The following is a 17,507-nucleotide window of genomic DNA, read 5'->3' on the forward strand; positions in this document are numbered from 1 at the left end:
GAATGACATATAGTTTTATGATCTCACAATGACTTGGCAGCCTTTTGTTTAACACTAAACCTTTTATAAACTTGATAAATCATCAGTATCAGATATTCCTCTACGTACGTAAAAATGTGAAGCATTCACTAATTTTTTCCACTGATCCATGGGCATTGGAAATTGAGTAATTAAACATGGGTCAGTACTATCCCACAAAATAGCATTCAAATGGTACTACTTCAAAGAACAAAGTCCATATTCCCAGCTTTGTAGAAGGAAATTTGAAAGCAATAAGCTTGCCTTTTAGGCTTTAATGAGTTGGATGCTCCGATAATGTGACATTTGAAACTTTAGTAATCATGCAAATTACCCAGAGCGAACACTAACAAACCTGGTTATATCATTAAAAAAATAAGGTGAGGGTGAATGACACGACTTGCATGTTGTAGAAAGGAATGCAATCATCGGCATGGGTGTTTTTTTGTTTTGTTTTTTTTTATGTATATTTACATGTGCATTTATATCCAGTGTATACATCATGTAGTGTTCATTGAATATTGATGTTTGTAACTTTTTTTTTTTTTATTAAATATATTACTGTGCCATTGTTGTATAAGTAAAAAAAAACACAATCTAAACATTAGAAAGTGTTGAAGCTAATGAGGGGGAAATTATCTTGTACAACCATATGGTTCTGTGTGTTTCTTTCAAACTTCTGCTGTGAAGGTTCAAAATTAAATTTACCTTTATGACCTTTTTGCAATGCTGCCTTTAAAAGGGGACTCCAGGCAAAACTTTTTTTGTTTTGGATAGAATGGCGACTCTCATTGCCTGCTATGTCACAGAGCCCAGGAATTAAGTGAAATTCCCTAACAGCAAAAATGAAATATGAATGAGAAGAAGCCCTCTTAATGGGGACATAGACAGCAGTAATAAAAATCTGACTGATTTTCAAACTCCCTCCCCATTCGATCCAAATTTAAAGAGAGAGTTTTTTCTAGAGTTCAGTTTTAAGTGCTATCAGGCTTAGCAAAATAGACAATAAATAAAAACTTAAAATCAGTGACTGTTGCTTACCTTAGGCCAGGGCAACTGGAAATGGTGTGCCCCTGATGCCCCTAACATGCTGACAATATAAACATAAGCCCTGGGAGGGAGGTGGTAAGGTGACAAAGGGCTAAAAGCACATCAGCAATGGGAGTGACTGCCTGTTTTTTCACATATATCCTTTAATACTCTAGCAAACTCAAAAGCAACTAGTGACATTGATTTCTCCACCTATTAACTTTTATTGTTCCCTATTGGCACAAAAGTGTGGTGGAAATCATGATAGGCTAATAGGGATGTGAGAGGCAAAGGGTTAGTGATTCTTTTTCCTGTTTTCCAGCACTTATTTGCTTGCAGCACTTTTTAGTGCACAATTTTTGGTCATATTAAAGTGTATGACTGTGCAAAATAAATACATGCAATATATCACATTTACCACTGGTGGCTTTAAAATTGCTGTTACATGTTGCATATTTTATTTTTATTTTGCCCAGACATGTTCTTTAAATATCTTGGCTTATTGGGTGCCAGGCTATTTTCTGGAGCCAGGAAAGTAGAAGTAGTCCTTTAACAAGGTAGTTGGATTAATGTAGAAATCTTTCTAGTTTTAAGTAACTATTACTGAGTCATGCAAACTGTTTCATTTCTTGTTTAATTGAAAATTCTACAAGGGAAGTGACATTTAATAAAATAAATACACATAAAAGAGGACTGCATTTCTACAGCACTAATATTTTGTGACACGGTGTAACCCATAGATTTCAACTTTAATATTTCTAAATAGTCAGTAGTGAAATAATATTTTACTTGGTTATAGTAATTCACTGTTCTTTATTTTTTTACCATTATAAATGAGCCTACTTGTGTTAATCCTGTTGGTATCAGTTAGAATGCTCAGTAACAGCAGTAGCATTGGGAAATCACTGGAGGGAAGCTTCACAAAATAAAACTTTCAAACCAGTTCTGCAAAGGTAAGTATAATGATAGGCACATGCTGACTTCATTATCCTCTATCATAAACCTAAACTAAATTGACCAGTCTTCAGGGAACACTTATAGATCCTGATTCATGTTTTAAAACTGCTATGGGGATAATTTACAGAAATTTGAGCGAAATGTAAATTTGTTATGCCAGCCAAACAAATGTTTTTTGCTTAATTGTTCAAGAGAACAAAAAAACGAAATTAAATTTTTGCTAAAGATTACTGTTCCCTTTTGTTTTCTCTTTGCTTTCCCTGTTTTTATAACTTAGATCTTTATTTGTGTGCTAACTTTTTCACTTATAAATCTATGTAGAGAACTGGAAACATACAATTAGCCTCCTTGGAGGACAGACTTAGGAAACATAGTTTTAGGTGATATTTATTAGCTAAATAATGCACATGCATAGGTCAATGTCACCTTGAGCCTGCCTCCCATAGTAGTGTGTGTTCTGTCGTGTACCCATAGCATGCCCATGCTCTCCATGTATTTAATTGATTTTGCTAAGCAATGTTATAATTAGCACTTGTTGATATAGGCATGAACAAGAAATATGACACCTGTTACAGTATGTATGTTTTGTTTCAGGTTTTGATATAAGCATATAATTACACCCACAAAGTGCCAACATTGCTTCCAGTGAAGAAGTGATTGAGATATGAAGATTTGTGGGTTCAGTCATCCCTGCTGGGGCAATCTTCTTATGAAAAAAAATGTCAAATAGCATCACATTAAATTTTTTTGAAAAACCCATCTCATGGGTATAAAAAAATCTCAGCCATTATATATATAAATATATATATGCGTAATGTAACATTTTCTAATGTTAGAGCTCTAACACTAAATGCAGAAGCAAATTTGCCCAATAGAGAAAACTATTTCTCCTAATTCTTGTGGCAGTGCCTTCACAAATCTTCATTAGGACCCTGAAAGCATGATGTTGTATAGCTTTGCAATGTGTATGTGTAAACAGTATATCATGTCTCAAGGGTGTATACTCAAAGCCAACAAAAATTCACTGTGGTTGACTTTTTAATGGAGTATACATTATTTACTAAGCTATGTGAAACTTTTATTTTGCAAAGTGAACATGCTCTACTCCTTTAGTAAATCAACCACACTGTTTCATGCTTATGGAAAACACACAGAAGAACTGCAGTAACAAAGCTTGTCTTCTAAATAGGAATGTTTTTACTATAATTGTATCCGTACATTAAAGTTTAAGTTTAGGTATGCAGATTTTTACTTATTACATTGGTCCAGCTTGCTCCGGTGTAAGTATGTATTTGCCATACCTGTGGGATCCCCATGAAAGCTGGAAATCATTGTAGTAGGAATTGCTCTCAAAGTGATTTAAACTAGCATGTGCTGAGCAGCTGCCCTGCTGTGTTGTGAACACAGGAGATTAGGTCCCACAGCAGGGGTGCCATACAGCGAGCACTTTGCATTTACAGTTTAGCCAGTGAAGACTGCTACTGATTCTGCCCTTGCATTCTCAGTTCTGAATACCTGGTGTCACCTTTAAAAGGAAATCGGCTCTCCATTCTGGATTTATTATTTTATATTTTGGCAAATTCAACTGAAAGAGTGGAGAAAACCTCATTGTAGGCAGACATATAGAGAAAAAACATATTGTAGAGATCTTACCACCGAAGTGACAGGAGAAACCAGTGGCTGACTTACTTTAACTTTGACTTTTGTCAGGATTTCACTATGGTGCCAAAAATGTAAATGAGGTCTTGACCATTTTGCTGAACATCAGATGAAGTAGCTACCAGTGAAGACCAGCAATTAATAAATGCAAGAGGGTCTGTTGGTTACAACCACAAGACCTTCCGTTTAAGCAGTTATATGTTATGGTGATGGAAATTTGTGGCTGCCATTATCCCTCAAATTAGTGCATAAAAGAAAATTCTATTCCCCTGAAACAATGGGACGATGAGGCAGCACTGGTCAATGCGCCAAGATATCAGAGACAAAACATTTTTAAAAAATTGCAAATAGTTTATTTTTACATGGATCTTAAAAACAGCTCTGCAAACATGTTAGAAAATGACCAGCTTGGACCTTACTTGGCCTACAAGTGGGCAATTCTGATCTCCAGGCTGCATTATTTAATAAAATAATCCAATTAGGTGATATTTTGTTTTACTGGTTTCTGTTCAAAAGAACTCACTGTGGGCGATTTCCCACAGCGATCAAATATTTTATATTCCTTGAGCTAATGCAGAGTAGAAACTGTGCTTGGCTTGGATAATATGGGGAACAATGTATGTTGTGCTTGGTCAAGTATTGTCATTTTTACCCAGTATATGAGATGTGTCTTTTTTGGAATAGTAAAAGGCAGCTTCCTATGTTTGGAGGAGCTTTAAGAATTTTTTTTTTCTTGATTCCCTGTACCAAGAGCTCACTTGCTCATAATTCATGCATTAAAGCTGCTTTCCAGGTTTCATTTAAATAGCTTGTTTTGATCAAGCTTCCTCTGAGTATGCAAGCAGGCTGATGTGTCACAAACTCTGCCTAGCCTATCAAAAGAAGCTTTGTATTCATTCACAGAATACAATGTTCCTCTAAATGGCTGAGCAGCATTCCACCTGACTAGATTTTGTTCTGGGAAGGTCTCATCCTGCTGCTGAAACACAGCTCTATATACAGTATGTAGTTGAGGCTACATACAGCGTACACAGAACTCCCAGCCGCTGCTACTGTTAGTGAAGTAAAAAACTATTTAAAGTTAAATAAAACCTAAAGATCAACTTTAATTTAGTGTACTGTAACTGCTGCAGGTAAGTGGATTTATTTACATAATTAATTTGATTTGTAATTTTTTATTCTTGATAACGTACATTTACAGTTTTTCATCCCAGTAAAGATTTTGCTTTATTGTTCATTAAGAGACACAGGATTGAGAGACAATTGGGTTATTCTGCCACTTACAAAAGGATTTGGACACTGGCAAAAAAATAAACAGTGGCCAGTCTAGTATAATCCTTTATACTCCCAACATGCCTCAGCTTTTTGCTAGTGTCATAGGAGGATGCATGTCTTTTCTCTACTGAGAAAAGCTTAGCTGTTTTTCTAGCCATTTCATCTTCAGCATTACGTTTTTGCTTCAATAAACACTTCATCTACACGCTGCTTGAACTGATCTATTTATGCATTTTATGGAGGTATCTAGATTGGTGTATACACAGCAAGAACTTTGGAGGTCCTACCCAAACACTGCTAGACTGGACAATATTGGGGCCTGCCTGGAATGTGACCTTCAAGCACTGGGCTCTGTCTACTCCTCATTTAGGAGTAGACATGTAGGCTGATCATCAGGAGCTACTATATTTTTTTTATAACCATTGGACATCATTATTACATACAGTGCATCCAGAAAGTATTCACAGCACTTAACTTTTGCTACATTTTGTTATGTTACAGCCTTATTCCAAAATGGATTAAATTAATTTTTTTCCTCAACATTCTACAAACAATACCACATAATGACAATGTGAAAGAAGTTCGTTTTGAAATCTTTGCAATTTATTAAAAATAAAAAACGTGAAAAAAACAAAGTATTCACAGCCTTTGCTCAATACTTTGTTAAAGCACGTTTAGCACCAATTACAGCCTCAAGTTGTTTTGAGTATGATGCTACAAGCTTGGCACACCTATTTTTGGGCAATTTCTCCCATTCTTCTTTGCAGTACCTCTCAAGCTCCATCAGATTGGATGGGGAGCGTCGGTGCACAACCATTTTCAGATCTCTCCAGAGATGTTCAATCGGGTTCAAGTGTGGGCTCTGGCTGAGCCACTCCAGGACGTTCACAGAGTTGGCCCGTAGCCACTCCTTTGTTATGTGGGCTGTGTGCTTAGGGTCGTTGTCCTGTTGAAAGATGAAACGTGGCCCCAGTCTAAGGTCGAGAGCGCTCTGGAACAGGTTTTCATCAAGGGTGTCTGTACATTGCTGTGTTCATCTTTCCTTTGATCCTGACTAGTCTCCCAGTTCCTGACACTGGAACACATGCCCACAGCATAATGCTACCACTACTATTCTTCACTGTAGGGATAGTATTGGCCAGGTAGTGAGCGATGCCTGGTTTCCTCCAGACATAATGCTTGACATTCAGGCCAAAGAGTTCAATGTTTGTTTCATACGACCAGACAGTTTTGTTTTTTCATGGTCTGAGAGTCCCTCAAGTACCTTTTTGGCAAACTCCAGGAGGGCTGCCATTTGCCTTTTACTGAGGAGTGGCTTCTGTCTGGCCATTCTACCATACAGGCCTGATTGGTGGAGTACTGCAGAGATGGTTGTTCTTCTGGAAGGTTCTCCTCTCTCCACAGAGAAACCCTGGAACTCTTTCAGAGTGACCATCGGGTGCTAATTTATCTACCTAAGACCCTTCTCCCTTGATCCCTCATTTTCGCCAGGCGGCCCTCTTTAGGAAGATTCCTGGTGATTCCAAACTTCTCCCATTTATGATTTTCTGTACCCTTCCCCAGACCTGTGCCTTGATACAATCCTGTCTCGGAGGTCTACGGACAATTCCTTGGACTTCATGGCTTGGTTTGTGCGCTGACATGCACTGTCAACTGTGGGACCTTATGTAGAAAGGTTTATGCTTTTCCTAATCATGTCCAATCAACTGAATTTCCCACAGGTGGACTCCAATCAAGTTGTGGAAACATCTCAAGGATGATCAGTGGGAACAGGATGCACCGGAGCTCAATTTTGAGTTTCATGGCAAAGGCTGTGAATACTTAAGTACATGTGTGGGGTTTTTTCATTTTTTATTTTTAATAAATTGCAAAGATTTCAAAATGGACTTCTTTCATGTTGTCATTATGGGGTATTGTTTGTAGAATGTTGAGGAACAAAATGAATTTAATCCATTTTGGAATAAGGCTATAACATAACAAAATGTGGCAAAAGTTAAGCGCTGTGAATACTTTCTGGATGCACTTTATATTTCTCTTTGGTTTCCAGGGAAAGGGTTATTACGCTGGTCAATTAATTACTGCATCACTGGCTGAAGTGTTGTGCGCCCACTCTGTGCTCTGTTCCTGCGCTTTAGCATAAATTAATATCTTATGGCCATTGTTCCAATTCACAGGAGACACACAGTTCCATCTCAGTTAGTCCCTGCCACCACCTAGTGACCTTGTTACCCTCAGTCATTAGAACCATCTCTTGCTCTCAGCAGTTGCTTTTTGTGCATCCAAGGTTTTTACCTAGTATTCTTAAAGAAGTTGTCTCTGTGTAACATGTTGGATGCTAAGTACAAGGAGAACAGTCCCTATGTATTGGCACTCTCAAGCACATGATCTGCTAACAGTTCCAGGGTGGCTTGCAGTGTTCTTCCTCATGGATCTGCCACCAACAGCTTGGGCTGTTGTCCTCTGCTTCAATCCTTACACTTCCTGGAGTTTTTCTTAGCTCTCTGGGGTGTGGGCCCTTTATTAACCTTTTCTAGGGAGGAGTATTTGGCAGTTACACAAGAGTTTATGGGCAAAATTGCAACTTTGCAACTTTGATTGCTGACTACAGATGAAGCTGCACAGCTTTCTACTTTGGAGGTTGTATCTGATGAAGTCTCACAAATCCTTGCTAATAATTTTGTTCCTGAGGAGCTGCAGACAGCTGCCATACCTCTCAGTCTTAAAGAAACCATAACCATTCTTAAGAATGAAAGAACAGCCTGTAGCTAATACCAGAGCTGTTACTAGTCTAGGATCTTTAACAGGCCCAAAACCTATCCAGTGCAGACCTTACTAGAAGATAGAGAATTTGAAAGATATGTAGATTTGAAAATTGAAAAAAAACTTCACACCTCTGGTATGTTTTACAGACCAATATCAGTTTGAGTAGGCCTATAACAATGTCCTTCACAGGGAGCCATGGATAGTCTTTTTTGTGATTCACAAATCTTCCAAACTCCTGTTTTGCACCTTCTGGAGCCTCTAGACTATCCAAGGAAATAATCCTCTGCTGAAAGGCAATTTAGGAACTGCTGGGGCACACAGTCATGGCTCTGTAGCCTGGGGAGCAGATGGGAGTCAGTCTGTGGGAACAAAGTTTTTGCCTCTTAAGAAACTGTGTATTTATGTTGGTGGTGTTCTTTCTTAATAAAGCACTGACCATTCCTGTTGCAAGTGCACCAGTGTTCAAATGAGTTTAGAAATTCCAACAAATCCTTGTTTTCTCTAGCAGGCCCTACATTTCAACCTGTTGGATCTTAGGGGACTGGCTGCAAACAAGAGCCAGTTGATATCCCATGTCATGTTTGCCAAATTAGTCTCCTATCAGTAATCAGGAGAATGGTTAAAATGTTGGTCTGCAGAACAACAATGCAAGAGTGATTGCTGTGCTTGCATTTTGAAGTTGAAAATATCTTTTTAGTTGCCTTGGACACCCCCACATTAAAGATGTCACTGGGGTAAAAGTACTCATTTGACCCAACTAAAGAAGCTGAAGTCTCAAGCTGTAAAGACTCCTTCACCCCTCTGAGTTTAAAATAGTTAATTTCCTTACTTCCAAGATTCAAATTTCAAGCCGAAATTAAAGTCAGTTCAGCTGCATGCCATAGGATTTTAAGTCTCCCAAATCTGCAAATGAGTCCTCTTCATCATGAAGGGACGCCCTGACTTTACTAAGTGAGGAGAACTTCTGTTGGCCTTTAAGGATTCTGACCATAAATTTCTTTGGATTCCTGGGTATGAGTTGTGGTTTTCAGGAGCTACAGTTAAAGTTGTTCTCTCTTCCCCCTCTCCGCTTCATGTTATCTAACCTGCCTGCATCTTCACATAAAAAAGCAGACATCAATGCTTCTTTTGTACATCTTCTAAATTAAGGCATTAATATTAGGTTTTTTTCAACAACATTTTTACATTTCCCAAACTACGCATATTGGATCTGAAGGCCTTAAAGTTGTATTAAACCCAAAACCAAATCTAATATATTGCAGCTTACCAATCATTAAATGTGGTGGCTGCAGTAGTTTTCATTTATTAGGCTTTTTCCCTCTTTTTTTACCTGGTGATCTGGCCAGTAACATACCTCCTGCATTAGAGGGCCCCAACTCTGGATGAAGGAGTACAGGGGCACCTTTGGACAACATCATTGTCAGTCTGGGGTGAGGGGACCGTTAGATGTAATAGCAGATTTATATACTGTAACAAATTGAAGCCAAAATCCTGCTCGCACTGCAGTTACAGATGCAGTTACAGCAACAATTTTTTTCTTTTGGGATAAAAGTTTTAAATCAATAAATAACAGCTGATCATTGTAAGCAACCCTTTCAGTGGTAAATAGTTTGTCATTACACTCTTAACGGATACTATACGAGAGCTTGTTGTATTGAAAAACAACAGACTTACTGGCTGGATCAACAGATGAAAATAAAGAAAAGAATACCTAAAATTAAAACCAATCCAGCCATCACATCTAAAAATTGGTAAGATGTAATATAATAAATGTTTGCTGTGTGCAGCAGCCCCTTCCCCAATACTTACCTGAGCCCCATAACAATCCAGCGATGTGCACGAGAGCCTCAGCTGTCCGAGGAGTGTTCCTTCTTGTTGGGACTGACAGCAGTGGGATCCATTGGCTCCTGCTGCTGTCAGTCACAGCTAGTGAGCCATTGAGGAGAGAGAGGGGAGGGAGCCAATCCATAACTCTGTGTGTGAATGGCACAGCAGTGAGCCTGCTTGGGTGCCCCCATAGCAAGCTGCTTGCTCTGGGGGCATCTGGCAGGAAGGAGCGGCCAGGAACACCAGCGGGGAACCCGAGTAGAAAAGGATCAGGTCTGCTCTGTGCTAAACCACAGCGCAGAGCAGGTAAGTATGACATGTTTGTTATTTTGTTTTTTAAGAATTTTAAGAGTTGCCTTTAATGCCACTTTAAATGTCCTTTATTTGGATCCAAAAATTCAGCATGTAGTCCACCAGGTCTTAATCGCTTCCATCCATCAGGGAGACTTTATAGCCTCCATGCATCAGGGATGAGCTCAGGCGTGTTTGGAACGTAGTCCGAACCCGACTGAGCTATTCCACCAGAAAACAGTCACTGCAGATTGGCAATCATAAGCAGCTGAGGCATTTCCCACTGACGCCTGTATACATGCTTTTGTGGATTAATATTCGAACATGCCTGAGCTCAACTTTACTGTAGACATCAAGGATGCCCCCATTTTTCTTGCACATCAGAGATACCTCTGTTTTTGAGTGAACAGTTGGCACAGATTTTGACTGACCATGTACTGCAACAGTACAAACATTAAAAGGTCTGATCTGGATCCTGAAACTCCTTTATCTTCTACTCTGCAGGATTGAGATGAAGGGCATTCTGCTGATGTATATAGCTTCAAACTGGCCCAAGAGAATGAGATACTCTGATCTGTTCAAACTGCTGGCATATGCCCTATAGGCTCTTCCAGATCAAGCGGATCTTCTATCTCAAGGACATGTTTACCACCCTGCTTCACAGCCAGTGGCCTTGATGTTGAAGCCCTTGTTTCTGGTAATTCCCACACTGTTAAGTTATGAAGTCTACCACCCACACAGTCTACCATTGCACATGAAAGACTTACTTTTTGCGGTGTGAGAAACAATGTTTTTACCACAGGAAATTCTCCATGGTTTGAATCCTGATCATTTCATTATTAGATCCAGAACAGAACTTGGCTCTAAGTAGCATAAAGTTGAAAATTTCTCAACCTCTGCAATCGTATTTCAATTTATTTTAGCTTCTTTTGTACGACCGCCTGTGACTTCATGGGATTTGAACTTGGTTGTTTCAGCGCTACAAAAATTGAGGCATGCTGATAGTTGGGGTGGAAGCGGCCAGGCTGGCGTCCTTTTTAACTGTGTTGCCAGGGTCCACATTCTTCTTTAGATTGCAGTGTAAGCCAGTTCACTCAGAGCCCTGTGTCCACTAATGAACTCCAAGAAATACGGTAAGTACAAACAGCCTATTATTGTTACTATGGTTAAACCCCAAGAGTCTCATATAGGATAGTTGCTTTATCGACACCTGTTATGATATACTTTCTCTGTCTTCACTAACCATATAGATTGCTGTATGGAATTATAGATGTATATGGATAGCAAAATTTTCTGTAAGGGGAACTAATTTGTGATACTGGATATCAGTGCCTACTGCATAAAACTAAAGGAACACAAAATTGAATTGTTTTGCCACCATATTGTTGATCATACTAGGAAAAACGTTTTTATTTGAGGTCAGAAGAAGGAATGTTGGACACACTTAGGGTTGTTTCAAAGGGAAAGAGTCAACAGAACCATCCTGTAAAAGCTGGAGGAAGGCTTAGAAGCGAGAGGTGTAAATAGAATTCGAGGTAGTAATTGGACAAGACAAGTGCAGACAAGAGACAGATTGGGCATGCTCTTCTGTGGCCATAAACACAATTTCTGAACTTTTCCACCATGTTGCAGTACTACGAACAACCAAGGTATGACGGCATCATAACACAAATAGTTTTGATCATTTCACAGTTTTAAATGAAACGTTTGCTGTAGTATGCATTGATTTGTTTGCATATTTTTGCAATCAAAAACTGGTCATAAGTGGTTCAAACTGGATGAAAATGTGCCACTTCTGGACATTTTTATAGCTTGATTAAATCACGCGCTGTTGTTTGGGTGATCGCTGGGGCAGGCAAAGGAATGGGAACTAAGTGACTAAACAAAAGGCAGAAACAAGGTAAATATACTACAAGGGCAGACTAAAAACACTTGGGTGTGAAACAAACCAGAGTGTACTCCAGAACATACACAGGGGAAAATGTACAAGCAAAGAGGAAAACAGAAGGAAGGGAGCACAAAGAATGCTGGGTGTAAAGACTAATAAAATAGAGGACAGACTGTAAGAGTAGACTAGTAGTTGGCTAAAGATGTAGGGAGCTGGAAAGAGACTAAAGATGGCCAAAGACTTTACTGAATGGTAGGGACATTTATGCTTGATCCAACAAGCTCACAATGGACAGTTTTACCTGTAAACAGGAGTGCGCTAGTCTCACAAGCTCACCTTTTTAGGACATTGGATGATAGAAAGGAAGCCATGTTGAGACTATCCTGGTGCCAGAGAAAATGTCACCCTGATCATGCAGAGTTTTCAAATTGGCCCAAAAATTTTGTTCTCCTGGAATACCTGTTTGCTGCTGTTGTGCACTGCTCCATAGCCGTTTTCATGTGATCTGTAAATTAATGCATATGGGTACCTTAAGCACAAGAAACAGAATAGTTTAAAAAAATTCAAAATACAGAACAGCGCCAAGGGAATATCACCAACTGTATAGCAGCTGAAATCAAACTACCCCCCCAGGTTGAAAATTATTATATCCAAAAACCAGTGTTCACTAAAACTTTAAAAGAATAGTTTAAAAGAATACTTTACGTGAATTTGAAATAACTTACTGTGCTCACTGAAAAGTTTCCTTTTAAAATATACCTGCCACCAGGGACATATTAAACAAAACTTTGACAAGTATGATAGGAGTATGATAGGCACAAGAAGATGGCAGCTGGAATAGAGTTAATGGGTGCTCACAACACATTCTGCAGGGTGATGCAGGCTTTAACTGACTACTGAGAGGCAACCTTCATTGCATTGTATTATGCTGCTGAGAACTTTCCTGAGCACTGTTATTGCTTGGTTCAGGACGTTATATATTGCCAACTACGGGGTTTCAAGGAGCTCCCAAGGCACGTTACCACAACAGATTTTCAGTTAAATCATATTGTTCAGCAACTGCCAGTGTCTAGTATGCATTTTAAAGCTTCTTTTGTGCCTGTCACATGTTAATGGCTGGTTTTCTGTAACCAGTTATAAAGCCCCCGTAATGTAGCTTTTTTTTATCAGTTAAAAGGGATTTTCACTTTTTTCAAAGGGAAGGGTTAAAATGTTTTTTATGTTTTTATTCATGTCCATGGACCTATTCTGGAGATTTTCAAGCTGTTTTTGCCTTGGAGCATGTGTACTAGGACAAGAGCGTAAACAGCATTTACAGCACTTACCAGAACAGAAGTAGAGGGGAAAACTGAATTGGTACACCTGCCCCGGTGACAGCATGATATAAGCTGTATTAGATATACTGTATACCACAACAATATAGAGATGTATACTAATCTCTATTTGTATGCATTGAAGAGTAAGTGACACAAATTCATGCTGTGATGCACACCTACATACTGTATATGTGCATTTTTTTAATGTTTAAAGTCTACTAAAGATCGTCATTCTCACAACACTGCTTGCTTAGGAAAGTTGATGTTTCAGGTGATGATATTCATTGCAGAAACAGTGTTCCTTTTTATCCACATACAGCAACCCTGTTCCTCTGAAGGCTTCTTTCAGAACTTATAGCTGTCAAGTTACTTTATTCATACAGACTGATCTTTCCTGCTTGGAAAAATACAGCATCTTTTGCCACTTCATTAGCAAACTGCAGTTGGGAGGCTGATCTATATACCATTTCACTTTAATGTCCAACTACCAACAATCTCCTTTAGCCATTGAGGATTTCTGTTCTCAAGTGTACATGTCTTCTGTTTTGACATTTTTGCTATGAAGGAATATTTGAATCATGGAAAATCATGTCTGGCTGCAGATTGAGATGGAAGGGTTACTGCTATTAATATTTAATTACAAAATATCTTATTAAAAATTATTTGATATTTTTTATTTTCTCAAAGGGCAAAACAGCTGCCCCAAATGTGGTATGGAAGCTACTTTTATTTATGTTTAGTTTAACTTCAATTGAATGTTTTTGGGGGAATAGGTTAGTTTGTTTATAGCACAATATATGAAGTACTGAATTAATTTGGTCCTAATGCATGTGTTAAATACACACATATGAAAATGCAAGGTTTTCTTACTTGCTAGCCTCCATCCACCTGCATTAAAACTATTAACTTAGGCTAAAAAATAATCCCCAGCAGTACCCAGCAGGAGGGCATTAACACAGGATTTGGGATGGTAAACTTTTCCAGGATGCGCAAGAAGGCCTTTACCCCAACCTCTTTGTTGTGTGGTTACAAAAATTAGTTAGTAATTCCTAATAGGAAAGTATGCTTCGTTTCAGTGAATATATATTTTATTTTTTACTGAAGTGTTTTACTGCAATTTTTATATGACTTTCTCACTTTGTATGTTTGCTGTTCTTTATTTTGATTGTTGTATTACATGTAAAGATGTGTAGATTTGCGAGCAAGTGGATTACTTTTATGGACTGCCTAGTGGTCCATCCAGTAGTGGGGCAATCCACAAAAATGTATACAGCTGGGTAGTATTTGCCCAGTACTGTGCCCTGTCAGATTAAGGAAAGCATAATAAACTGAGCAGAGTAACCACTGGTCATTTGGTTGCCACCACAAAAGCTTCTATTATGAGCTTTGCATTTTAATTTGATGTTATTGTAGAGTACTCACCATTAATGGGTTGCCAATACATCACAATGGTGTGTCCCCATGCATGATGCCTTTGTTAGCAACTCAGCGCATAACAACACACAGTATGTGCAATATGTTGCTTGCAGTGCATTGCCCTCAACTGTACAGGGTGTTGGGGTGCCATTCACAATGAATGATAATGAACTGCACATAGAGCAGGTGCTCTACTGTGTGGTGTAGTAATGTGAGCATTTTAGCATGTGTTTCCACAACATACAAGTCTAATTGGACCCTTAATGCTTGACTCTATTACGTAGACCTCTATTTGAATGTTAGCCCCTTTTGTGTTTTTTTTTTCTTTTATGATTTTTCATAAGTACTGATATTTTTTCTTGATTTAATGTGCAGAATGTAAATGCAATAACACATTTTTAAATATTAAAAAATACGTATTAATTTGCATAGGCCAGTTATCTGTCAGTAAAATATTTAGAATTTTGGTTATTCAGTGCTAAGATGTTTACACTTGATTCCTTATAGCATGTGCTTTATTCAGATAGGAGAAATTCATAGCAGTGGATAAAGCTGGTTAAATATAGTGAACCTGTAGGAACAGTCACACTACTAAACCTATGGTTCAAGCAGAAAGATGTTAGCATATGGATCCCTTGTTTTAGGATATCTTAATCCAGCATTGCCTGTAATTTTTCCAAAGTTGCAATTTAGATGCTGCCTTTCGCAATATATGCATAACCATAAGCATGCCTTTCTGCCCTCATATGGTAATACCCAGGTCTTTCCTTTAGGCCACTTAGGCACCAGAGATAGCATCAATGGATGGGAATAAGGACATGCCTACTCTGACCATGACGACGTCAAGACACTGCAATAGCTTGCTGGGCTAGGTTGGTGCCTAAAAGTGCTGGTGCCACAAAGAGGAATATATTGGCCTTCTGTTGGAGCCAGTAATTTAGTGCAAGTGTTGGATCTACTGCTTTCCAGACTTTGTGCTTTTGCATTAAACAGCAGTTATCCTATTAGGACCCAGTAGTTAGTAGCCCAACAATTTCTTTTATCAGGTCTCCCCTACCTACCAGCCCACCTTCCCTAGCCCTGTCATTTAATATAGCTCAAACATCCTCCCCCAGGTGCATACTTAGCTTCCTGACAGCGGCGACCTCCTCTAGCGATGAATGTGTCCCATGCAGAAATCTTCTCCAATGCTGCACATTGGGTCCCTATAGACATGAAAGGGCTGAACGTGTAAGGAGTAAACACTGGAGGAGGCTGCCACTGTCAGACAGAGGTAAGTAAGCAAATAAGTGGGTAGCGACTGGGTTAAGTTAGGAGGCTGTGGAGGGTGCGTTGGGTTTTTGTATAAATGTGAACTTGACCTGTATGCCTCCTAATGCTAAAAGGGCTAAATAGTAATGGCTGTAAACATTTTAGCTTGCCTCAAATGAATGGACATAAAAAAATTTTTACACTAGTAACTAAAATATTTTTTTGCATTAAAAATGTTATTCCTTTAGATTTTAATCTTTTTTTTTACATACATTATGTTTTTAACACATTTTAGCTGATGTTTTCAAATACACACAACCTGTCTTAGCTACTAGTTGTGACAGTTTAACTAGACATCTAAAATGAACTTTGTATATTGTACATTCAGGATATGTAACTGAGTTGACTGTTGTTTATTTTTGGTTCTTATAGTTGAATTCCTATTGTTATCTTAATATAGAATCTTGTGGTGATATATTAATGTGACTGAAAATGCACTTTATGCATAGGTTGCATGCAATTACCATACCAGTCAACTGAATGGCTGACAGTGCAGCCACCTTGGGTAACCACAACTGTACAGATAATGCAGTGTCCATACATCTAAAAGAAACTGTAATGTGCAATTTCACACCATGTTGTATTTTACTGATACAAAATAGCATTTTCTGCAGAATTAGGTTTTCAAATACTGCTCCATTGTTTTTGTTCCTTTTCTTTATGTTTATGTTGTAATGCAACAAATTCCATTTTTCATCAGCAAATAGAATTTGAATGCCATATTCGATTTAAGTGTATTCATTCTATTCTAGCTCATAGTAACAGCCTCCATCAGAAAACTGCTTTAACATCAACTTCGAAAAGCCAGGATTGTTAGCTATACTGTTGCCCAACTTTTCAACTACTTGATTCAGCAATTTAAGTGTCTCTGCTTATTTTTGATCTTTTGTTTTTGTCCATGCAATAGCTCAACTTTAAATTGGAAGGGCTTAAAGATGAACTCAGGAGGAGTAGAGGCTGCGAAACAAGAGTAACTATTACTGATCAAAGGAGCTGCTTCCATTCGCAAAAAAAATGCTTTGCGCTATGAGTTTGAGCTCCTTACTATACTTCGTGAAGATTCCTGACTTCCATTTTTCTTCCTTAGCGCTGTCTTTCCACTAACATTTTTCTCTTATTAGCTTTTCTCTTGTGTCCTTTGGATATCTGTTTTTTCCACGCTAGTTCTTTACTAGTCTACTTGTTTATTTTTAGGACTCATTTGTGTTGTTCTAGTTTCATTTCACATTTCCTAGATGTGTTTATTTGAAGCACACCTACATGTTCTGTACTTCATATGTACTTGTCCAGCCATGGATGTCCATAGTTTGTAGAAGGTGTTATTTTGTAGGTGCAGTTTCTTGCATATATCATGATTTTATGCCACCATCACTTCACTGACATTTTTTGTCGTCCGTCCTGACTTGGTTCAGGTTATGTTTCATAAATTCTATAGCACATACTTAATTATTTATCTTCTCTTAAAGGATGTGCTAACGTATTAACATTGCAAATTTCTTTGGAAATTTTTTATAGTAGTTAGCAAGTTGCTTAAATTATACTTGGTTCCAGTTCTCCTAAACAACCCACCAAATCTAAAATGCAAACTGGGTTATATTACGTTGCTATGAGTAAAATTTGTTTCTCTGTATTTAGCAGACTATCAGAGGCGGATGATTACTGAAATTACCAGGGAGCAATCTATAATCAACTAATTTAATTACAACAATCTGCTGAAAAATATATTGAAACGTTGATGTGAACATTGTTAGCATCTG

The 17,507-nt window shown here is 38.3% G+C and overlaps 1 protein-coding gene across 30 annotated transcripts in view; it reads left to right on the forward strand.

Moving 5' to 3' along the window:
* Nucleotides 1–17,507, forward strand: part of GPHN (gephyrin) — a 591,738-nt gene that overhangs the window by 499,015 nt on the left and 75,216 nt on the right. For 18 of the 30 annotated variants that reach the window (XM_089681455.1, XM_089681470.1, XM_089681459.1 and 15 more), the window contains one exon: nucleotides 16,658–16,720. The exons of the other annotated variants lie outside the window; for them this stretch is intronic. In XM_089681455.1, coding sequence (XP_089537581.1) covers nucleotides 16,658–16,720 — 63 coding nt within the window. The remainder of the gene's footprint in view (nucleotides 1–16,657; nucleotides 16,721–17,507) is intronic. 30 annotated transcript variants of the gene reach the window in all.

Source organism: Staurois parvus, unplaced genomic scaffold (genome assembly GCF_062004578.1).
Source record: "Staurois parvus isolate SC_StPar_1 unplaced genomic scaffold, SC_StPar_1.0 ptg000267l, whole genome shotgun sequence".
Classification (NCBI taxonomy): domain Eukaryota; kingdom Metazoa; phylum Chordata; class Amphibia; order Anura; family Ranidae; genus Staurois; species Staurois parvus.